The following is a 21,047-nucleotide window of genomic DNA, read 5'->3' on the forward strand; positions in this document are numbered from 1 at the left end:
GCAGCGGCTCCTCTATCCATGAAGATAACAAATCAAAGAAGTAATTAAAAGAAAAAAAAGGGTCAAGTTAGTTTAATTCACTCAATCAGAACAATTGTTTGAATTGAATGTGTGGTCCAAATTATTTTTTATTTCTTTACAAAAATTCATCTAAGTGACCCTTTGATTATAATGATTTTTTTTAATTCGAACTTTGACATTTTGATATTAAGATTTTATGAGACTTGTAATTAATTCATTATTTCTACTTGTAGAGATGAAAAAAATGAAAAAAGAACCCATTAAGAGGAGGAGATACAATAAACAATCAAAACCATGAGGATTAAAGTGAAAATCAACTCAAACTATAATGGATGATAATCAACCCAAATCATAATGACCAAATTCGTAAAGGGCCATATGATCCCGCAAGGGTGAGCTAACTCAAAAAAACTCATCTTCAATTCAGATTTTTTACTGAAACTCACTTGCATGATACCAAAATCGCTAGTAATCACCAATTAGTCATACGACAGCAAATTTGTTCCTCTTACTAAGACTACAAAAAATTCTTGTAAATTAGGACCAATACCAAGTATATAAAGAATGCTTTGAAATCTTGCAAGAATGCCTCCTTAGTTCAACACGAAATCAAGTCAACACATACGAGACGCGAAGCTGGTGAACTTCCAACATCAAAACATAGGATCCCTTTTAAGTGGTATAATACTTTCCCCAATATTATAATTTTTAATTTTTTAATTTTTGTAATTTTATTGATAGAGAATATATATTTGTGTAATGTATACCCAATAATAACCAATGTTAAACCTAGAGACAAATGACACAGAAGACAATTGAAAAATAATGTGAGGATTTCATCAATGGGCCCAACTCAATCCCTTCAAGATTCTCATGATGGTTACAGAAACAATGTAGGTAATGTAATGAAGTGCAGAATAACAAACAAAAATACATCTCAAAGCCTGTTAATACTAATTACTTCCTTTCCTGTCTAAAAATATCAACCAACACTCCCACCAAAATTTGTGAAGCCAAAGGCAAAGATGAAGCAATTGTAGAAACCAGATGCTTTCACTTTCTTTTCTCTTTTTCTATCCATCTTCCTTGAGCAAAATAACAATTTGGGATTTCCTAAGGCTATCAAAGGCCTCAAAGGGTCAAGGTTAGCCTGCTTCTTTGATATATAAAAAAGAATAATGAACCACGCATTCGACTCGAAATGTACAACTTATGATCTCCAATATATTACCTAGAAACTTGAAGGAGAGAACAATGGAAGCTTCAGGCATTGGCCTTCCACTGATAATCAGACCACATTCCTCAAAGAAGCTTGCTGGTCCTTCGGCGCGACGGGCCACCGGGAAAGAGTTTCATAATCCATCCCAAGACTCTTTCAACCACCTAACAATGAGAAAATTTGCATATCTGACTAAAGTAATTCCATATGCGGTTGCAAAACCAAAAAGTAAAATCAAACCATACCCTAAACTTCACTTTGCTCATTAGTTTCTGTATTTCCCGTTGTATATCCTTTCATTTGCTCTATGAAAGTATGGTTTTTCATAATTAAAAAAAAAAACTACCAGAATACGGAAGAGAAGCATATATTGTACTTAATCCCCCCGGCCCGAAAAGGACAAGTGCACTCACAAGCACACATGACAGACTAAGAGAGAGACTTGATGAAAGATGACAATACCTCATCACCTTCATCTGCAAGTACAATATCATCATCATGAACTGTGCGAGAGTCAGGTTGCCTCACAGGAATAACCTCACCAGCCATACTTTGAGCAGTCAAAAGCTCTAATCTTTGGGTTTGCGCTTCAAGTTTCCGAGTCAACTCTTTGTTCAACTCCTTCATAAATAAACAAACAGATGGATAAACATAAAAGACTTAGGTTAATTTATTTGGAGGAACGATAATGAGCAATCTAAAAGTCAGTTCCTTAATATGCTAGGTGGAAATATTTTACTAACGAGTCAGTGAAGTGATATATATAGCCTCCTAATGATTATAAATGATTGAAAAGCGTTGCTTGTGTAGCCCTTGGGTGGGGTTCCCTTTACCCCGCCCCTAAGTTGTCCCCTTTTTTGTCTTTAATACATATCTTCCCATTTCTCATTAAAAAACAAGTCAGTGATACAAGCTTAAATCTCCAGCCAATCGCATTTATATAGGTAGGGCATCAGTTATTATGGTGAGCATATATATAGCAAAATTTAATAGTCAAATAACTTGCTAAGCAGAGATAGAATCACAAATGAGGATCAAAAAAGAAAATCTGGTTCATTATGAAACAAATAAAAGAAGTGACAGTGTGTAGAATATTCAGATTGGACAAAAAAATTACCTTCAACTTAGAACTGCTAGCTAACTCGGATGCCAAAGCTTGTGTTAACTCCTCTTTCTCTACAGTCAACTGCAAATCAGTAAAATCCATCAACACAAGTCAAGAACATTGGATACATCAAATAACGTATTCCTTCTTTTAGGTGGATAGTAAACGAACCATCATAAAATTGAGAGAAAAGATAGCAAAAAGATCTGCCATAAGCAATGATAAGAACAAACAAAACTGAAAAGGGAGAATATATTAGACAAAATGAATTGACCAGTGGAGGCTGATGAGAAGAAAGGAAGGAGGATAAAAAAGATAGGAAATAAAGGTGGAGAAATCATTTTATCCGTGAAAATATTAAATTACTTACTCCAATGACTGCATCTTAATTAAAACCTAAACAAAAAACAATCAGGAACAAGACCCCCGAAATGGTGGATAAATTAATTACATAAGAAGAGGGAAATCAATATAAAGATAGTGGAAGACCCACAGGATAAGTCTTACCACTTCTACAGTGAATTATTAAATCCTGGAAAAAGCAATTATATTTTGTCTTGTTTGTAAAAAAGAAAAAAAAAGAATTAATTTACGGATGCTACCTCAGCTATTAGGGCATTGATGTTTTGAATCATCCTCATATGATCAGGAGGGATAATAACCGATGAAACTTCTGTAGTGGCATTTTCAAGCAGCATGGGAGCTCCAGCAGTATCATCTTCAATAAGAGAGCCTACATCTTTTACTTCATGGTTAGAAGTACCAGGGGTAGTATCTGTATTTTCTGCATGAATTTAATAATGATTACAAAAAAGAAAGGAAAGTTACTGACAGTCATAAAATCTTGGAAAAAGAAGGGGTGAAGTAAAGTTATGCCAAAGATATGAAAAGGGGGTCACCTAAATCTTCAGTAGATGTCGCCATGTCTTTTCTATTAGTTATATTGTTAATATCAATAGACTTTCCGCTCGTAGAAGCTTTGCGTAGCTTAGACTGCAACAACTTCTTCTCTGTTACAAAGAAATGGACGAATGACAGATAAATATGACGTTATTGACATTAAGAGATGGAAGGGTCTTCCAGAAGTGTGTCAAAGAACAATATCATCACTTCAGAGCGTTCAAGATAAGGAGGAAAAATGATAAAATATAATACAGAGGCAATCGACAAAACCGTTGTGCAATCTATCTGTTATCATTTCTAAAAGAATATAACAGGCAGTTATTTTCTAGAACCATTGTGTTTCCATTTGACTTGATTTGTATAAAGAAATCAGAATTGGAGCAACTTCAACAACCTCATCCACGCAGAAAAATCAACCAGGAAAGAGAATGTCAAACACTTCCACGGTTTGAAAGTAATGTATATCTAATTGCAATGTGTCAAAGTAAATGGACGAATGACAGATAAATATGACGTTATTGACATTAAGAGATGGAAGGGTCTTCCAGAAGTGTGTCAAAGAACAATATCATCACTTCAGAGCATTCAAGATAAGGAGGAAAAATGATAAAATATAATACAGAGGCAATCGACAAAACCGTTGTGCAATCTATCTGTTATCATTTCTAAAAGAATATAACAGGCAGTTATGTTCTAGAACCATTATGTTTCCATTTGACTTTATTTGTATAAAGAAATCAGAATTGGAGCAACTTCAACAACCTCATCCACGCAGAAAAATCAACCAGGAAAGAGAATGTCAAACACTTCCACGGTTTGAAAGTAATGTATATCTAATTGCAATGTAGTAATCCAAGAAACATCTTAACAACATTTTTTAGAGAACTACCTTTTCTGAAGCACTACACTTCATGGAGAAACTGATTTTTAATTATAAAACTTCATAGGTCAAAGGGCACAATCAAAGTAAATGCAGAGTCAAGAAAATGTATTGGCAACGACTACTGAGCTATATCCCCCCGATCCAAGTGGGGCATGACACCAGCGAGTCTGTCCAGGGTTTCACATCTCAAAAAACTCAAAGTGCCTCTTCGACTGCAAGGACTAGGAGTCTGGGTAGGTATTATATATTTGAGAATACTAGGATTGCTATTCGATCGACAATCTGACCACCACCATTGAAGGATGGGGGAAATTCATATCACCTGACTAATTTGAATGCAATATCATTATGCTTACCTTCCTGTAGAGCATCAATAGTTGATTGAAAATCCTGCCGCTCTTTCTCCATGCTAGATAGTTTCTTCCTGCAGGTTTCAATAAAAATTATAATTTAAACTCTAGCTAGTAGAAACAGCTAAAGATGAAAGTATAATTGGATGATCCTTTATAACGGATAACTTCTCATTGGTTAAATGGAAGTACAAGAGGAACTAAGATAGCACTTCCCAAGTCCTATGGAGCCTGGAGGTTACAAAAGATTGCTCCAAAGAGGTATTAATTACAGATGGAAGAGTAATTATTAAAAAGGCTAGGGAAAGGTACACAAAGTTGAAGTAAACATCAAGCTAGACCAAATCTTCCTCCCATAAGCTATAACTTGTCTTCTTTAAAAAAAAAAAAAAAAAAAAAAAAAAATTAAAACACAGCAATTATTTCATTTAACCACAACCTCTTGAGGCACTTGTGCATAAAATCGCTTGCGTTTCACTGAAACTGCTATCACAGCTCATGTTCTAAATTATCCCTTACATTTGTGTGAAGCACCAACGCAATTCCCATCTCACTTTTTCTTTCTTTCTTTCTTTTCTTTTTGTAGGTGCCCCTTTTGGTTGGTGGGACCTGATTTTGGTATGGCCTAATCTTGTAGTTCTCTCATTTTCTAATGAAGTGGTTCTTTTATCCCAAAAATGAAAAACAAAAACAAAACATTTTTAAAAGATGCAATGCTTAATCAAGCCATATCAAAACCCTTGAGTTCCATTTTTCTGGATAGGAAACAATTTATGAAATTTACAAAATTAAGAAATAACCATGTCTAAAGGGTAAAGAGATTTAAAGTGATAACCAGAGATTATTTGTTAACAGCCACAATATTAGATGACGTACTTGTATGAAGAGATTTCAGCTTCTAAGTTTTCCAATTGCCTTGTCAGCTTTAACTCATTAGACCTTAGTCTTAAGGCCTATATGAATAAAATAAAAAACATATTTTAGACATAATAATCATCCAAACAAGATGCAGGTAGGACTTCAACTTCAATCCCCAAGCAGAATGCTTGATGCCATCATTTTCATATGGAATAGAACATAACAATATTATGTTGAATTCCTCAATTAATTCCAAACAACAAAAATATATTCAGTCAAGTGAAGAGCGAATATATGGAGCAAAAAACTACAATTTCGTTTTTGTCATGTATAAAATGTATCTATAATACAAAATTAAATAAATAAATGGTGAAAGGTGCAATTGCATCTTACTAGCTTAATTTGATGAACATTATGATCTAAACGGATAGTGTTCCTCCATAACCTCTAAATTATATATATCAACATGGAAAAACTTTTCAATTATTTTGCATCAGGAAAAAGAAACTCAACATGTACATTTCTACAAGACAATTATTTTATTTATTTTATCTCCATATGAAAAAAAGAGAAGGAAATAGTAAACAACTTTCTCCGAACAATCTATGGTCATCAAGATAAAAACTACAGACCAAAGCCAGAACCTACCACCTAGTTAACCAGGAAAATAATGATATCTTTAACAAACTAAGATAGGCAGTCCTAAAGAACTTAAACCGATGAAACACTTCATTGAATTGAAGGCCTTGGGAGAACTAATTTTTTTTTACGGATGAGAACTACAATTATGATTTTAAAATATCGTTACCTTCTCTTCTAGACCAATTACTTCAGAAGCTATCAGCTTGGCACGTTCATCAGCTGCATTACACTCAAGTTGTGCATTGGCATACTCATGTTTGAGAGACTCCATTTCAACCTGTTGAAGCCAAGGGTCACGTGTATATATATATATATATATATAATAATGGGGTGAAGCTAAGGGGTCATGTATATATCTCTAATGAAAATATGCAGGAGTATGACATCTGACAGTGAGACAAACTACAACAGTAAGTTTAACAAACATCACACATAATGCATGTTGGGAAAGGTAAAAGGGCTTCAATTTCACTTTGAAACCTCCAAAAGGAGTCGAAGGCAACCCACAAAATCCCAAGACAACACCGTGACAGTTCCTCAAATATATCAAGACACAATTAATAGAAATTATTTTACTCCAAGTACTTATTCATGACTCGATCTTGGATCTCAATCAAGATCAAAGTCAATTGACTCGATTGGATACCGTTGATTAAAACTATATCCAGCCTTCCAGACCGAATCTCTGTTCATACTATTTTGGTATAACTAATTCAATAATTCTTAAAACAATCATAGGAATAATGAAACTGAGAAAGAAAATCAAAATAATATTCATTGCAGAAGCTAATACAGGGTGGTGGGGTGGGGGGATCCTTATCTTAACCCATCTCCTACATGTCATTGCAATTGGAAACTTGACCTTTGGTGAAAATCAAACAAAAAGGAAAAAAAATAGCCAAGACATGAGAAAACGACTAACCATCTGCGCCTTCATTTCCTCCTGTAATGTCTCCATGTCAGATTTTAGTTGGTTGACAATGCTTCTCTGAAGAATTACCAAAAGAAAAAGAACACAGAAATAATAGAGTTCAATCCAGAGCCATATGAATATCAGGAATTGATCTACATTTAATTTATCTCGAAGACTAAGAGACTAAGTTAGCTAGAAATGTGCAGATGTTTTTTTAATAAGAAACCTGAGACTAGTATTAATCACAAAAGGAACAAACTAGGGGCAGGGGGAAGAGGAATCCCCCTCCCAAGGAAGGAACTAACACAAGAAAGCCTTCCAATTATGAAGTATCATGGTGAGAGAGTAATTATAAAAGAATTTGCTACAAGTGTAACACAACCTAGATGACAGATGTTTAAAGAGGAATTGGAGGAAATTAGACTTACAGTCACAAAACTTCAAACTTCAACTTGTAAGAAATGAAGGCCGATCATTAAAACGTTCAAATTTGGAATCAAACTCTATAATTCATAACATGAATAAGGACGCTCAAATGTGAGGGCAGTTTTTACTGGTATATCATTAGTTGGGATGCCACATCAGCTGGAGGGAGGAACTTTTTTCTCTTTTGTTTTTGAAAAAAAAAATGTATACAGAAAACACATGTTTACAAAATAGTCACTTTTAATGAAACTATAAATGTCTGAATGATAGAAGCCATAGATTATACTTTGTCAGATCTCAAGACTCTGAAAATACAGTACAATAGACCATAAACAAAAAATGTTTAATCATCGGAAAGGTGACCATATTGTATCATACCCACTTAGAATCTATAAACCAACCTGTTTATTGTAACTATCTGTAAGAGATGAATTTTCAGCAGCTAGGGACTCTGCTAAAGCCCTTGAAGCCTCCAGAGCTCTTTGTAAGGAGAATTTTTCTTGTGTCAAATCTTCAATATGCTGAACAAGAAGAAAATTAAAGACCACAAAAAATGTCAGTTGAATACAATCTTCACGGGAAAAAACAAATGCAAAGAAAGCATTTGAACGTTGGTTCTAGACATTGTCAATATGTCATATTTGTAATGTGATAACGATTAAATAAAAAATAGAATATGGGGAAAACATTTCCCAAGACACACAAAAAGGTATGTACTATGTAGTTCATCATTTATTCAAATAGCATCATTCCTTGCCAATATCTTCATTCTATATAGCTCATGGACTCATGGTTGTTGCAATAAATTAATTAATTTATTATAAAGTTTGAAAACATTTCACCAAGTTCAGCTATTAATTATGCAATATTTTTCAAGTAAGAACTCTTTCATAAGCTTCTGGAAGTTTTAAATTATCCTGTTTTCCTTTTATGAATGATAGGCTGAGGATGAACAATATAAATCATGCTATACATAATAGGAACAATATCGATTGAAAGATTCAACAACAAACTAATTTCTTGGAACCTAACTTTCAAAATCAATTAAACTACCAGTAGACAGTCATATGTGTAGACATGCAAAAAAAGCCTCATCTTAGGATGACATATAATTAGTGATGGAGTACAGGAAATAAAAATTTTTGCTTCTTCAGTATGCAACAACTCCAACTTGAAAATCTCAAGTTAACATAAACAGCTGATATACAGGGTTCTAAACAGGAAAACAAATAGTGAAGAACCTCACTACTCCAAGATGTATAGTAGACTAAATGTACAGTAGAACTGCATAATTTTCTCAACTCATTAACTTTCCAAGTTGGACTTCAACCCATTCCATGCCAATTGCAACTAGAGGAACACACTAAATTATCTTTTAGTTTTAGGTGAACTGGTTTAAATAAAACTTCAAAAAGAACATTACATAATATTTCCTGGCATATAGACCATTGTGGTAACTTTGCATGTTGGACGGACCAATTCCAGATTCAATGACCACAACCAAATATAAAAGTACCTGTTCCAGAGCAGCAAAATCTTCATTTTGCTTGGACAAATAAAGCTCATGTTTCCTCTCCATTGTATTATCCTCTATCCCTATACTTGACTGGTCCACCCCCTTCACAGCAGAAAATGAAGAAGGAAATGAATTGCTGTAAGTCGCTGGAGTGTTTTGAGAGGCAAAATCTGAGGAAGTTCCCACCGCTTTCATATCCATTAATGGCTTCTGAAAAGAAAATGACTCTGAGCCATCACGTTCATCTGTCCTGAACCCATCAGATTTTATAGGATTCTGAAAAGATAAGGATACTGGGGCATCTTTTTCATTTGCTTTAAACCCATCAGATATTCTAGATCCTTTCTCATGCTCAGCAAGAAAACTCCCTGAAGGAGCCTTAGGTACAGTAATAGAATCAAGAAACGATGGGCGAGAACGCCTAAAACTATTTTCAGATGATGCTGTGTATGGTGGTTCATAGTTGGAGGAGCTTCTGATATCAGTATTTATACCTGCAGATTCAGATGACTGCACATTTGCAAGCTTGATTCTAGTAAAATCAGTCGCATCAATAGTCTTTCTTGGCCCAATATCAGATGTCTGATTGCCAAAGAACTCAAAAGTTTTGGGCACACTTTCCCCAACTTCATGGGAACTATATCCTGTTCTAGTTGTATTATTAAAGAGGCCTAAAGAAAATACAAAACAACCTGTTATTATCAATCCTGTCTTGACACAACATGAGAAAATAAGAAGAAAAAAAAATCTTTACCATCATAAGATGACGAGAAAGCACGTCCACTAGCCAAAATGTTGTTAGCACTAGCATCTGTATGCTGCAAATTGCCAACAGTATTCTGTGAAGAAATATTTGCAGAAAAGCTATGCAAAGTACCAGAGCTCTTAATTGTAGAATTCTCTGGACTATCTCTTCTATAGTGTAGTCCATCCACCCCATGGTGGGCAGATTGACTAAAAATGCTATCAGTCTCTTCACTTTCTTGTGGGCTAATGCCAGATGCACTCCCGAATGAAATTCTAGCCTGGGATTCACCAATTACTCCAGAGTCCCTATTTATTTCTAATATCTCGTTTCTACTATTAACATCTGTGGGTCTAGGGAGCCTCAGACCATCAAATGTCTTGATTTCTTGATCGTTTGATGGTTGCTTCACTGGATCGGCTGAGAAGGCTCCATCACCATTTCTTGTAAAAGGATAGATTGCATGTCTTTCATTCAAGGTATTTTGTTCAATATTCTGAGAAAAGCTATTTGCGTGTCTGTCATCTTTGACTACAGCAGGAGATGATTCAATAGCAGATCTGCCTGCTCCATTTGTTGTTGTAGCTCCATCAGAATCTGTAATTCGTTGAGCATGTTCGGATTCTAAAGGCTTCTTCTCATGGGAACCACCATCTGAAATGTGATTTTGGCTTGGAGGTGCAGCCTTTTTAAGTCGCTCTGCTGCCTTTTTCTTTCGGAACTCCTCTAGCTGCAAGAAAAAGGAAGTAATCAAATTTTCACATACAAAAAGAATCTATGGAGTGATAAAGAAGGACACGGGAAAGAACAGCCAATGATGTTTTTTCTTTTCTTAAGAAAAAAAAGGCATTAATGACCAAATCTTGGGCAAACACAAAGGACCAATCAATTTTCTGAGAGAAAATGAACTTCACTAAGAATAATTTAATAACTCAAACTATCTAAATGCATCTAAAGTATGAACATTAAGAAGTTTACTATAGAGGAGCCGGATACATGCAGCCAAGAGTTCAAATAATAAGTTTAGTGAATATGATATCAAAGTTTGAAAGTACTCTCACTTAACCTTTTTGTAACTAGACTTCACAACTTTACCAAGTGGAGCATTTTCTTATAATCTCCTTTGGTTAGAGACCTTTTGCCTGTTTTTTTAAAGTAATTCTATTCATTTCACATAATGAAAAGTCTAATATTTTTCCAAAAAAGTTGAAAGTGTGGGGAACAAAAGGTTTGGAAATGTGCTTAAAGCCTTAAAGCTATCAAACATGCATTCTAGTCATCTGAGAGAGTTACAATAACCCAAATTTAATCCAGAATAAGCAACAGAAGATGGGTCAATTCCCCATCATAGGTGCAATTGGTATCCACAGCTTAAAACATCTGGTCAAAACTTCGAGTATCAGATGAAGCAAACAAGTTACAGCCAGATACTCAACATAGGAACACATCGGCATTTACATTTCTCCCCTTCCCCTCAAAAAACCCCTGCCGCTATAAGAAGCTCTGAATGTGAGGTCGATTATTCCAATGTTAATTTTTCCATTCAAAGCTCAAGTTCAAAGTTATCAAAAATGTATATGTAGCTCGACAGACTACTGCCATCCTTAAAGCAACGACTCGTCGTAAGCTAGCCCATCAACCCCCATAAAATCAGCATCCCAAGTGAAGATTCGGTCAAATAGACTCTCTTAAAGACGCCGTAAGAAAAACCCAACAAGCAGACAGCCAACCATTTTCTAAATGCAAATGGCATAGATTAGTTCTTTAATTGTGGAAATCAAAATCAAACATTCTCCTAGCAGCTCGATCGTGGGTAATCAATTCCAACTCAACCAGCCCAATGCATACAAAATCCCCACGTCAATTTGCCGACACTCTCAAATAAAAATGCACAAAGACACATGCCAAGAAAACATAAAAGTTCCACGCTACCTAAACTGAAGATTTGAATTTGAGATAAAAGCAAAGAGGAAAGGGAAAACAGAAGGAAAAGAAAAATCCATACCCGACGCTTTCCTGCTTCCAAATGCTCTAATTTCCGAGTCGACGCCATCAAATTGGGCAACACCTGAGCCGAAGCCATCAAAACAACAATCCCCAGCTCAAGGAGAGAAACACAAACAAACCCAATATCTTCATGGCAACACCATCCTTCCGGGTATAAAAACAAACCCCACAAAGATGAACCAACCCAATCAGCGCCGACCAAATACAATGAATCTAATCCAAACACAGCGAGACTAATAGGGAAACAAGGAAACGGAAATTGATGGGTAACGTCGGGAAAGAAGGGAAAGTGAATTGATGGGTAGAAATAAAAGAAACAAATATGAATTGGGGAAGAAATGTTGGTGGGAAAACTCCAAAGTTATACAGCAGATGGGTTCCGATCGGATCGGACACGAGGAGATCTGTGGGGAAGAATTGAACAGCAATCTGGCAGATCTCCTCTGCTAGCTTTGTTCTTGTATGTCTGCGTTGGGTAGATTATTCTTACAGAGAAAAATTTTGCGGATTTTGCCCTTCTTTTTATTTTTGGTGGGGCGTCAAATTCTTTCCCCTACCCGCCGAGCAGCGAATGGTGGCTTTCAAAAATATATGAGAATTGAATAACGGAACCGTCAAGAATGTGTTTTTCGTTCCGAACGGGTGGTTCGCGGCGGGGAAATATTTGCATTATTAATTAATAATTTGTTTTAATATATTTATATTTCAATACTGAAAAATGTATTGTCTGGGTGGTGTAGTTGGTTATCACGCTAGTCTCACACACTAGAGGTCCCCGGTTCGAACCCGGGCTCAGACATTTTTTCCTTTTTTTTTCTTTCTATTTTTCATTTTTTTCATTTTTTTTTCTATTTTTCATTTGACAACATTTTTTTTCTAATTTTCATTTGAAAACTTTTTGACATTTAGGGCTCCGTTTTTTTTGTTTCTTCTTTTTAATGAAGAAAATAGAATAGTAAGGTCTCAACACTCGTAAATTTAAGAATGATAAAAAAAACAGTCTCAACACTCGTATATTTAAGAATGATAAGAAAAAATATTAAGATACATGTGTTGTCTGAGCTCAGGTTCAAATCGAGGACCTCTAATGTGTGAGACTAGCGTGATAACCAACTCCACCACCCAAACAATAAATTTTTTTAATTGTATACAAATTAGACAACAACAATAAGTTTATCATTTCTTGTTTCCGTTTTCAATTTGTTCCATAACATAAATAAAAACATTGATTTATTTTAAATAGTTAAAAAAAATAAGTTTCTTAATAAAATTAGAAACAAAAAATGAAAACATTATCAAATGGACTCTTAATTATTACAATGTATAAGTTGTTGACGTTTATTTATTTAATTAATTTTATTAACAAAGTGAAATAACATGTACTTGTCTAGGTGGTATAGTTGGGGGACAATTGATAAAATTTGTGAAATAAAACTTTGTTTTGTAGTTGTAGATAATTTAAAAGTTACAAAATTTTAGGAATTCTATAATTAATTCTAATTAAAAGACTATCTTTTAACTCTTTTGAGAACTAAAATATAAAATTTTAATATTCAAGTCTCTTAGATTCTATATATTTATTAATGTCTACGATGCAATTAAGTTTTCTATTAACTCAAAGTTAAATTCTACCAAAATAAATAAACTCAAAGCTAAATTTACATTAATATATATTTTGTTTATTAAAATTTTTAATGAATACTTAAACTAATTTTTATTATGGCAAACTGGTCAAGTAAAAATATCTACTTTAAATTATTAAACTGTATTGTCCATGAATTTCAATGATTATGAATTGGAATTTAATTAATTTAATTGACAAGGTAAATAAGTATACCATTTATAGAATATATGCTACATAAATGTTTCTTTTTTTAATTATGCATTCAATTAATTTCGATCAAATAAATCATATATCTTATTCGGACCAATAGATAAAGTTCAAAAAGATACGAAAATGGATGATGGACTATTCAATCCTTTCATATTTTATCAAGCTCAAGTCAATGTCAACATTTCTATATTTTTGATGCAACAACAATATGATATTTGTAAAATATATATCAATTACTACCGAACTATGTTTATATTAGCGAATTAACTATGCAGTCACATTGATTTATTAGTCAAAGAAAATTAATGATACCGAAAGAAGATGACGACGTGGTTTTAATAAATGATTAAATTTATGTTAAAACGATTTCTTCGTGGAGGATGTTTTTAGGGTATAGTACATTTGGTGAAATTTGTTTCTATAATTGATAGACTCAAATTCTATTTTGGTTTAGAAATTTTCCATATTTATTTATTTTGTGGAGGAGGATTTGGCCTACAACCTTAACAAACAAATCATAAATGATATGAGACCCACAACATTATAATTTTTTTTATTTTTTTTAGTAACATGTGGAGGTGGGAGATCGAACTCTTAACTTCGTGGTTTGAGATATATGTCATTACTATTAAATTAAGCTCACTTTGATTTATAAAAATTATGTTTAAAAAGTAAATTTGTGATGGGTACTCTTGTGATAGGTATTTTTAGTTTTTTCCTTCCTACCCTATTCTTGTAATTAATTTTAAAATGACTCAATTTGTGTTTAGGGAAAAATATGGGGAAGGAAGGGCAAGGGCAATTTAATTAAGGTAACTATAAAGGGGAGTGTGATTGTTATTATTTAAAGGACGATTTTGTAATAGATATGAGCCACTCTTCTCCTCCAATGGAATCTATAGATATTGACATAGTATGGGATATGGGTGAAAGGATCTGAACTGAACTGAAGAATCGACTCGAACCAATTGGATTCGGTTCGGTTATGTTAAATGTTGGTTCAGTTCAATTCCAGTTCAACCAACTGATTGTTTTAAAAACGTTTACTGTACTTCTTCGACTTCTCATCTTTCTTTTCCAACCGCTCCCTTCCCCACTCCCTCCCCTTGAAGCCACTCCATTCCCCTCTCCCTCCCCTATGGTGGCGGCAAGAAAGATTGGTGGCAGCAGCGACAGTGATTGGCGGTGACAACGACAGATATTCACAGTAGCGCAACAAAAGAGATCTATGACAACGACGTGAAAGACACACCTACCTTTTCTTTCATCTCTTGTTTTGATTTTTTTTTTCATATTTTCTATTGATTTTGAAGGTGAGTTTTATTAGAGGTAGGTTTTGACGAAGGTCTCCATTTTTTTATTTTGAGTTAATGAATTTATATTAAAGAGCTCCTATTATGTGCAGAATTTGTGGTAAAATTTTGCAAACAAATATTAAAACGATAACTTTTTAAAAGTACATGGACTATAATAAATTAAAATTGAAAGAACATGAACTAAAAAGAACATTTAAAGAACACTAGTAAGAAACACGTGTAGTGCACATGAAATTTCATAGTTTTTATTTCAATGTTTAAAAATATAAAATTTCAATAATTCTCATGACCCACTGATGCGGTTAGGGTGGCTAAAAGTATTATTCTTCAATTACTTAAAAAAAATTTCTAAAAAATTACATATTCATGGATTTTTCATCTTTTTTTTCCCTAAACATAACAATACATAAAAAGTAAATAAAACTTTGTTTCAATTTCTTATTTGAGTCATTGAAAAATAAAATGACAATAAAACAAAAAAATAATGAGAGATAGAAATGTATTCAGGACAGTCGTTCTTTGCCATGTTCGAGTTTCGATCCAATTCCTTGCCCTAGCTCGTAGGGAATGCCAACCGTAGCCATGTTCTGATGGATTGCTCCGACTATTTTCATCACACGATGATCACCTTACGAATGAGGAGGTCATTGAGAGAGCCCCCGCGGTTATCAAGTGTCATCCCAAAGTGATCCGTCCGAGGTGATTCGATCTTATCACTCATTTTCCCTTTCCAGTTGATTGAGTCGTTTGGAAAAAAAAATAATTAAAAAAGTTGAATATCCAATCAAACAATCTAATTAAATATAAGAAAACACAAGATATTGACTAAAGGAGAAAATTAACGAATTAAAACTCACGACCTTTTGATTGGAGGTATATGTTAATTACCGCTGAGCGATAAAGATGGCTAAGGTTAAAGTTTATAATTATCTTTTAATTTACCTAATACATTATCGAAGTTGGAAAATCGATCCCCATATTTCCAACCCCGCCACATATTTGCTGAACTAAAAAAAATGGTAACTTACCCGTTGTGATTATGAGAATAATGTCAGCTCTCGTTTACTTTTTTAGACCTTATGTGCTAATCGTACTCAGAAAATTCTCATTGACTCATATATGACGATACAATTAGAAAATATCTCGAAGTGTATCATTCAAAGTTTTCACTCCTAACAAATATGCATTACCTTCATGTTATAGCTTAAGTGCAAGTATTTTCCTATACTCAGCAGTTCTAAATTTTGTACAAGAAGTTGGTTCTAATTGGTACTATGAATGTTAATTTTTGTTTATCAATGAAAAGTTTATATCTTGTAAATTGAAATGGTATTATGAAATGGTATTATGGGTGAAATTGTTAAGTAAGAAACAAGCATGGCACACAAGAAATAAAAGGTGAGAGGCATGGCAGAACACGAACCCCTTTAAGCTCAATGCAGGTCGACATCAACAGTCAGGTATTTATCAATTGGATCTTACTTGAACAGGATTCGTTCTATAGGCTGTACATCTGTCTCTCTCGAGCTCTAAAAATATCAAATCGCCTATTAGGCTAAGAAGAGGTCATGTTTAACACTGTTTTCGCAAGAAATCCCACTGCTTCAACAGCAATTAAGTAAGCAAGAAAAAAAGAAGGTAAACTCATGTCTAATTCCAAGTCCCAAGCTTTAGTGAGATACATGGGTAAAAGGAGATGTTTGTTGAGTGAAGAAGACAATTTCCAGCAGTAGTATTTGCAAATCATTTGAAGAAATTTTGACATGCTTCTTTTATTTCACAAAAAAGGCCATGAACCAGGAAAGCAAGAACCCATATGAGGATAAGTCGCAGAGCAGACAAACTCTAGACAAACTACATGTCAACCACAAATGAGTGTGTTTGAAACAAAATCACCAGACATCGGGTCGTAGCTCACCGGTTGCTGGAGGCATCCATTTCCCTGAGTTGTAGACGCTTTCACCAACTTTCCAACCAGGTACATCCTTCATAACTTCAGCCTCGTATTCAAGGTAGCTCTTCCACTCTTTGACAAATCTAGAAAGTGAGCACATAAAGTTGGAAAACGATGTCAAATTTTGTCAAAACTATCAAGAAATCCAATAGTTTTAACCAGGGTCACAGGAAGATTAAAGGCAGCCAACACAACATCATCCATTTTACCTTTCATCTTCCTCAGCTTGAAGTACAGGCAATATTGCACGACGGGCTGCATATTTTTCTTCCTTCAGGGCCCTAAAAGAGATAACAACTGTAAGAGCAAACTATGTTATGTATTCAGGTTCATGCACTGTATAGGCTCAATGTGAACTGTATTTATAAACAAATATATATATAGGAGAATGAGACGGCATTAAACTATATTCACAACCTCCTATAGGCTCCAACCAAAGGGACAAAAGGGAATAGAAGACACTATGAGACACTTCTTCTGCTAAATGTAAAACTTTGATCCAGCTAAATGTGTCATGTGGTTGGCTCTCCCCACCTCCTCCACGCAAATGGCAAGAAGAGAAATGGAGGAAAGCAGAAAATACTGTTATTTATGACAATCTATCGATCCTATGACAATCTATCGATCCGATGAATAAAATCTTTACATTATGGAAGGAGCAACAGGCACTCTTCTTTTACATGTAAACTGATGGCCTCAGTTATGAATGTTGATCCTGATGAAATCAAGTCTACACATGAATACGAAATCACATTGAGCTCACTCTAAACATCCATTTGCACCGGTCTGATGAGAGAACAATAAAAGCAGGCAAAATAAATAAATAATCAAGTGAAGCTAGTAGTTAAATTTTGAAGTTCAATTACTTTTCATATCTTAATTCCCTAGGAAACTAAATGGATGCATCTATAACTTAGTACCAAGAGAATCTCAGGGCAGGGTGCCGCAGAAGAATCAGATTTTGGGAGGATGTTTGGGTAGGACAAAATTCTTTGGCCCATTTGTATCAAGATATCTACGCTATCTTGCAAAAAGGGAGCCATCATTGCTGATTGCTGGGATTCAAACCATCAGACATGGAATTTCCACATTAGAAGAGGAAATTTTTTAGAGAAAGTTGACTAATTGGTTGGCTCTCCTTGAGAAGCTTAATGGGTTTCATCCAAGCTGCAAAAACAATAAATTAGTTTGATCCCTTTAAGATCTTTTACGGCTAAATCTGCCTTCCAAAATCTCAAGAGTAACCTCCCCTCCTAAAGGCCCCATTGATAGATCTTATTTGTAAGTTCAAATACCCAAATAGGGCTAAGGCTTTTGTGGTCTTTGGCTTTCAGAAGTCTAAATACTCATGATATTATTTAGAGAAAATTCCCTAAGTGGATGCTGTCTCCTTCTATTTGCTGATGATGCCTCAAAGACAGTGAAAATATAAACCATACCTACTCCACCGCCCTTTTCCTTATGATGGCTGGATGTTTATCATAAGAGAGCTTGGGCTCTCACTTCTCAGGATGCTTCTCACGGAGAGTAGCTGATCCGCTGATAGAAGCCAGTTTGGAAATTGAAAGGGAAGCTAAGATTTTGTGGAGTTGCACAGCTAGGGCGCTCTTTTGACTTCTTTGAAAAGAAAGAAATCAAAGAATCTTCAAATAGTGTTCTTCTTTTGATTCTTTTTGTAGTAGTGTGCAGTACATTGCATCTTTGGACAATTCTTTTTTTTTTGTTTTTTTTTTTTTTTTGTAATTAATTAGTCTTTGATGATTATCACAAATTGGAATGCCATTTTTGTATAGTTGCTTTGGACAGGGTTCCCTCTTCCCCCGGCCCTTAGGCTGTCCTTTTTTGTGGCTTAATACATATCTCTCAGTTTCTCATAATATACATATACCGAGAGATTCTCTGATGTTAAATAAAACCTCTGCCAACATCTCTAGCCACCGATCATGTCTTCAATTAAATTCTATTAGTCTCAGATAACCACTTTTTGCAAAAGTTATCTAAAATTAGGGAAAATATCACCTTTTACCCACATTCTTAGATGGGTGTGTCAAATTCAACTTTAAACATCCAATTTCATCGAATAGAATCCAAATTTGAATAAGTGGTGAAACTAATCCCCTAAGTTTCCATTTATATAAGATTTCTTACTAGCTATGACTCTTCTTTAGCTTGAATATGCTATTTTGTGGGTACAGAATTGATTCTTCTAACTGTGTTGGATCGTTTCTCAGCTGGATTTGGGCATTGTAGTGTTGAGTTAGAGCACTTTTGTATCTCCTTGATTTCGTGACTAGATTTGAATACTTTCATGGTTGGGTTGGGTTATAAAAACCATTTTCACAAAATTCTTGTTATTATCAATTTTTTATAGGAAACTTAAACTTCATCGCATCAAAGCTATCCACCCTGAGAACAGCCCAACAAGAGGCACGAATTTCGAAACTACAACAAAAATCAACAAATCCCTAACGGAGATCCTAGGTACATCCCCAAGGGAATTTGAAACACTTAACCGAAATACAAAAGCTGACCTTCGGATCTTGTTGCCCTTGCCGACCTGATACATGCCCCAAGAGAAAGTGCCGAAAGCAGTAAGGAAAATGGCCATGGCGCTGGGGCCTTTGGTGGGAATCCGGCGGGCGTATCGGACCGGAGCGAATCCACCCGGTGGAGGCCCGTCTTGGAGGATCGGCATATCTTTGACGCTGGCCATGCCAGGCTTCTTCCGAATTGCGGCCTCCGTCATCTCAGAGAGCTGTTTTGATGGCTGAATCGGAAGGTGGCTGCAATGGGGGAATTGGATTTAGGCGGATTCGAAGACGAAAGAAGTTGAAAGGGACGAAGGAGAGGCTTCAAGTAGAGTTCAGAGGAGGAAATGGTGAAACCCGAGCATATGAATGCCCAACGACAGCACGCCACGTTATGGACTGTTAGGGTTTATTTCACCCGCAGGTTACCGAGTTATTGCCCGTCTGTAAAGTGACAAAATAATAAATAAATAAATAACTATTTTTTATTTATTTCTGTCCCGCCTTATTTTTTTTAGTTTTTGTTTTTGGGCTTTTTGCCCCTTTTTCCTTAAAAAAAGGAAAAAAAAATATTTTTTAGTACAGAAGGTTGGACGGAGTTGGAGGAAGGAAAAAAAGGGTTGGATGGAATTTCGTACTCATGTCGTATCAATGAGCTAAACTAAGTTGATGTTAGCATATTCATTAATAGTAAATATATATTTTAATGATTACTTAAGAAATTAAGGTTAAGCCATACCCTTTTTTTAAGTGATAATTTAATCATGACTACGAACCAAGATGTCGGGGGTTCGAATCCCTCCTCGCCACAATCGATCAAAAAGGGAAGGACTTTTCCCTCTGGAGGTAGGAAAATCATGATCGGGATAGCGAACTCAAAGCTATGAAATTTGGGTGTGGGTCTTTTGTGGAAATGGGAGGACTTATCATTTTAATTTGGTCATAATAATTTAGTACTTAAACTTTAATATAAAACAATTTAGTCTCTACCTTTAAAAAATTCATCAAAATTAGGTGTCAATTTTTATTATATAACTATTTAGTACAGGTAGTTTATAAACACTTGTGGTTTTTCATTTGTTTATTGGTCTTTATATAAGAAATCACAGTAAACCTAAATTACATTTTTTATCCTAAAGACCAAAACATTATGTTGGAGGTGGATTATCGACTTGCACGTGTCCACAAAACATTCATAAGAAAGTCTCCAATCATCTTAATGACGTGGAAATTGAGGGTGACTCGTCGCTTCAGAAATTACCAAGAACTCAACATTAATTTACATTGGCCGACCTTCTTTAAGGACGAGCTGACTTTTAAGAGCATATGCAAGCGCTTATCTCTAACCGAATTTCAGACAGTGCACTGCATCTCACAACTCTATCATAACACTATTGTAGTAGCTCAAGAGGTACAAGCTTGTCTCTATAAATGAAATTTGTAAGGTATGCAAAACTATTATTTTTCGAGCGATAGATCGAATAAGTACTGATTAGAACGTTAGAGCTGTTACTCTCTTTTATAGGTACCTTCATTCGTCAGTTATATTAGTCAGAACCTCACAATCCTATATCATTTTTTTATGAAATATGTTAAATATTTTAAATCACTGCTAAATTATTACCGATTTGAAAATACAAATGGTTACTCTGGGAATACAGTGATGAAAAGATATTTTTTAACTAAAATTTAATAAATTTGTATTAACAATTTGATACTATATTAATTCATGAGGATCATATCTCAACGAACCGACAGATAAAATAGATCGGAGAAGATTCCACGGTTCGAACCGATCTAGCCGACCCGGGAAGTTCGACGTAAAAC

At 34.7% G+C, this 21,047-nt stretch overlaps 2 protein-coding genes and 1 non-coding gene across 4 annotated transcripts; 1 reads left to right on the forward strand and 2 right to left on the reverse strand.

The window, feature by feature from the left end:
• Positions 1-836: 836 nt before the first annotated feature.
• Positions 837-12,186, reverse strand: BLI (protein BLISTER). Of its 2 annotated transcripts, none has more exons than XM_022282762.2 (13): positions 11,587-12,185; positions 9,591-10,311; positions 8,837-9,507; positions 7,722-7,841; positions 6,904-6,969; positions 6,148-6,258; positions 5,358-5,434; positions 4,488-4,555; positions 3,245-3,355; positions 2,948-3,129; positions 2,358-2,426; positions 1,703-1,861; positions 837-1,404 (listed from the first exon to the last, which is right to left on the reverse strand). In XM_022282762.2, the coding sequence occupies exons 1-13, from the start codon at positions 11,662-11,664 to the stop codon at positions 1,324-1,326; spliced, it is 2,514 nt and encodes an 837-aa protein (XP_022138454.1). In that variant the 5' UTR covers positions 11,665-12,185; the 3' UTR covers positions 837-1,323. The 2 variants fall into 2 exon arrangements, with proteins under 2 accessions (XP_022138454.1, XP_087982703.1); XM_088126577.1 differs by lacking the exon at positions 837-1,404 and adding an exon at positions 1,434-1,545 and having other exon boundaries at positions 11,587-12,186.
• Positions 12,187-12,313: 127 nt separating this feature from the next.
• TRNAV-CAC (transfer RNA valine (anticodon CAC)) lies at positions 12,314-12,387 on the forward strand. The gene has a single exon. It is a non-coding gene; the product is annotated as a tRNA-Val (tRNA).
• Positions 12,388-16,372: 3,985 nt separating this feature from the next.
• MEE4 (GRIM-19 protein) lies at positions 16,373-19,564 on the reverse strand. The gene is made up of 3 exons (XM_022283014.2): positions 19,224-19,564; positions 16,902-16,973; positions 16,373-16,775 (listed from the first exon to the last, which is right to left on the reverse strand). Exons 1-3 carry the CDS (start codon positions 19,436-19,438, stop codon positions 16,631-16,633), a joined length of 432 nt encoding a protein of 143 aa, XP_022138706.1. The 5' UTR covers positions 19,439-19,564; the 3' UTR covers positions 16,373-16,630.
• Positions 19,565-21,047: the final 1,483 nt, after the last annotated feature.

Source organism: Momordica charantia, assembly GCF_013281855.1.
Source record: "Momordica charantia cultivar OHB3-1 chromosome 7 unlocalized genomic scaffold, Mcharantia_2.0 BLBB01000007.1, whole genome shotgun sequence".
In the NCBI taxonomy this organism is placed as follows: Eukaryota; Viridiplantae; Streptophyta; class Magnoliopsida; order Cucurbitales; family Cucurbitaceae; genus Momordica; species Momordica charantia.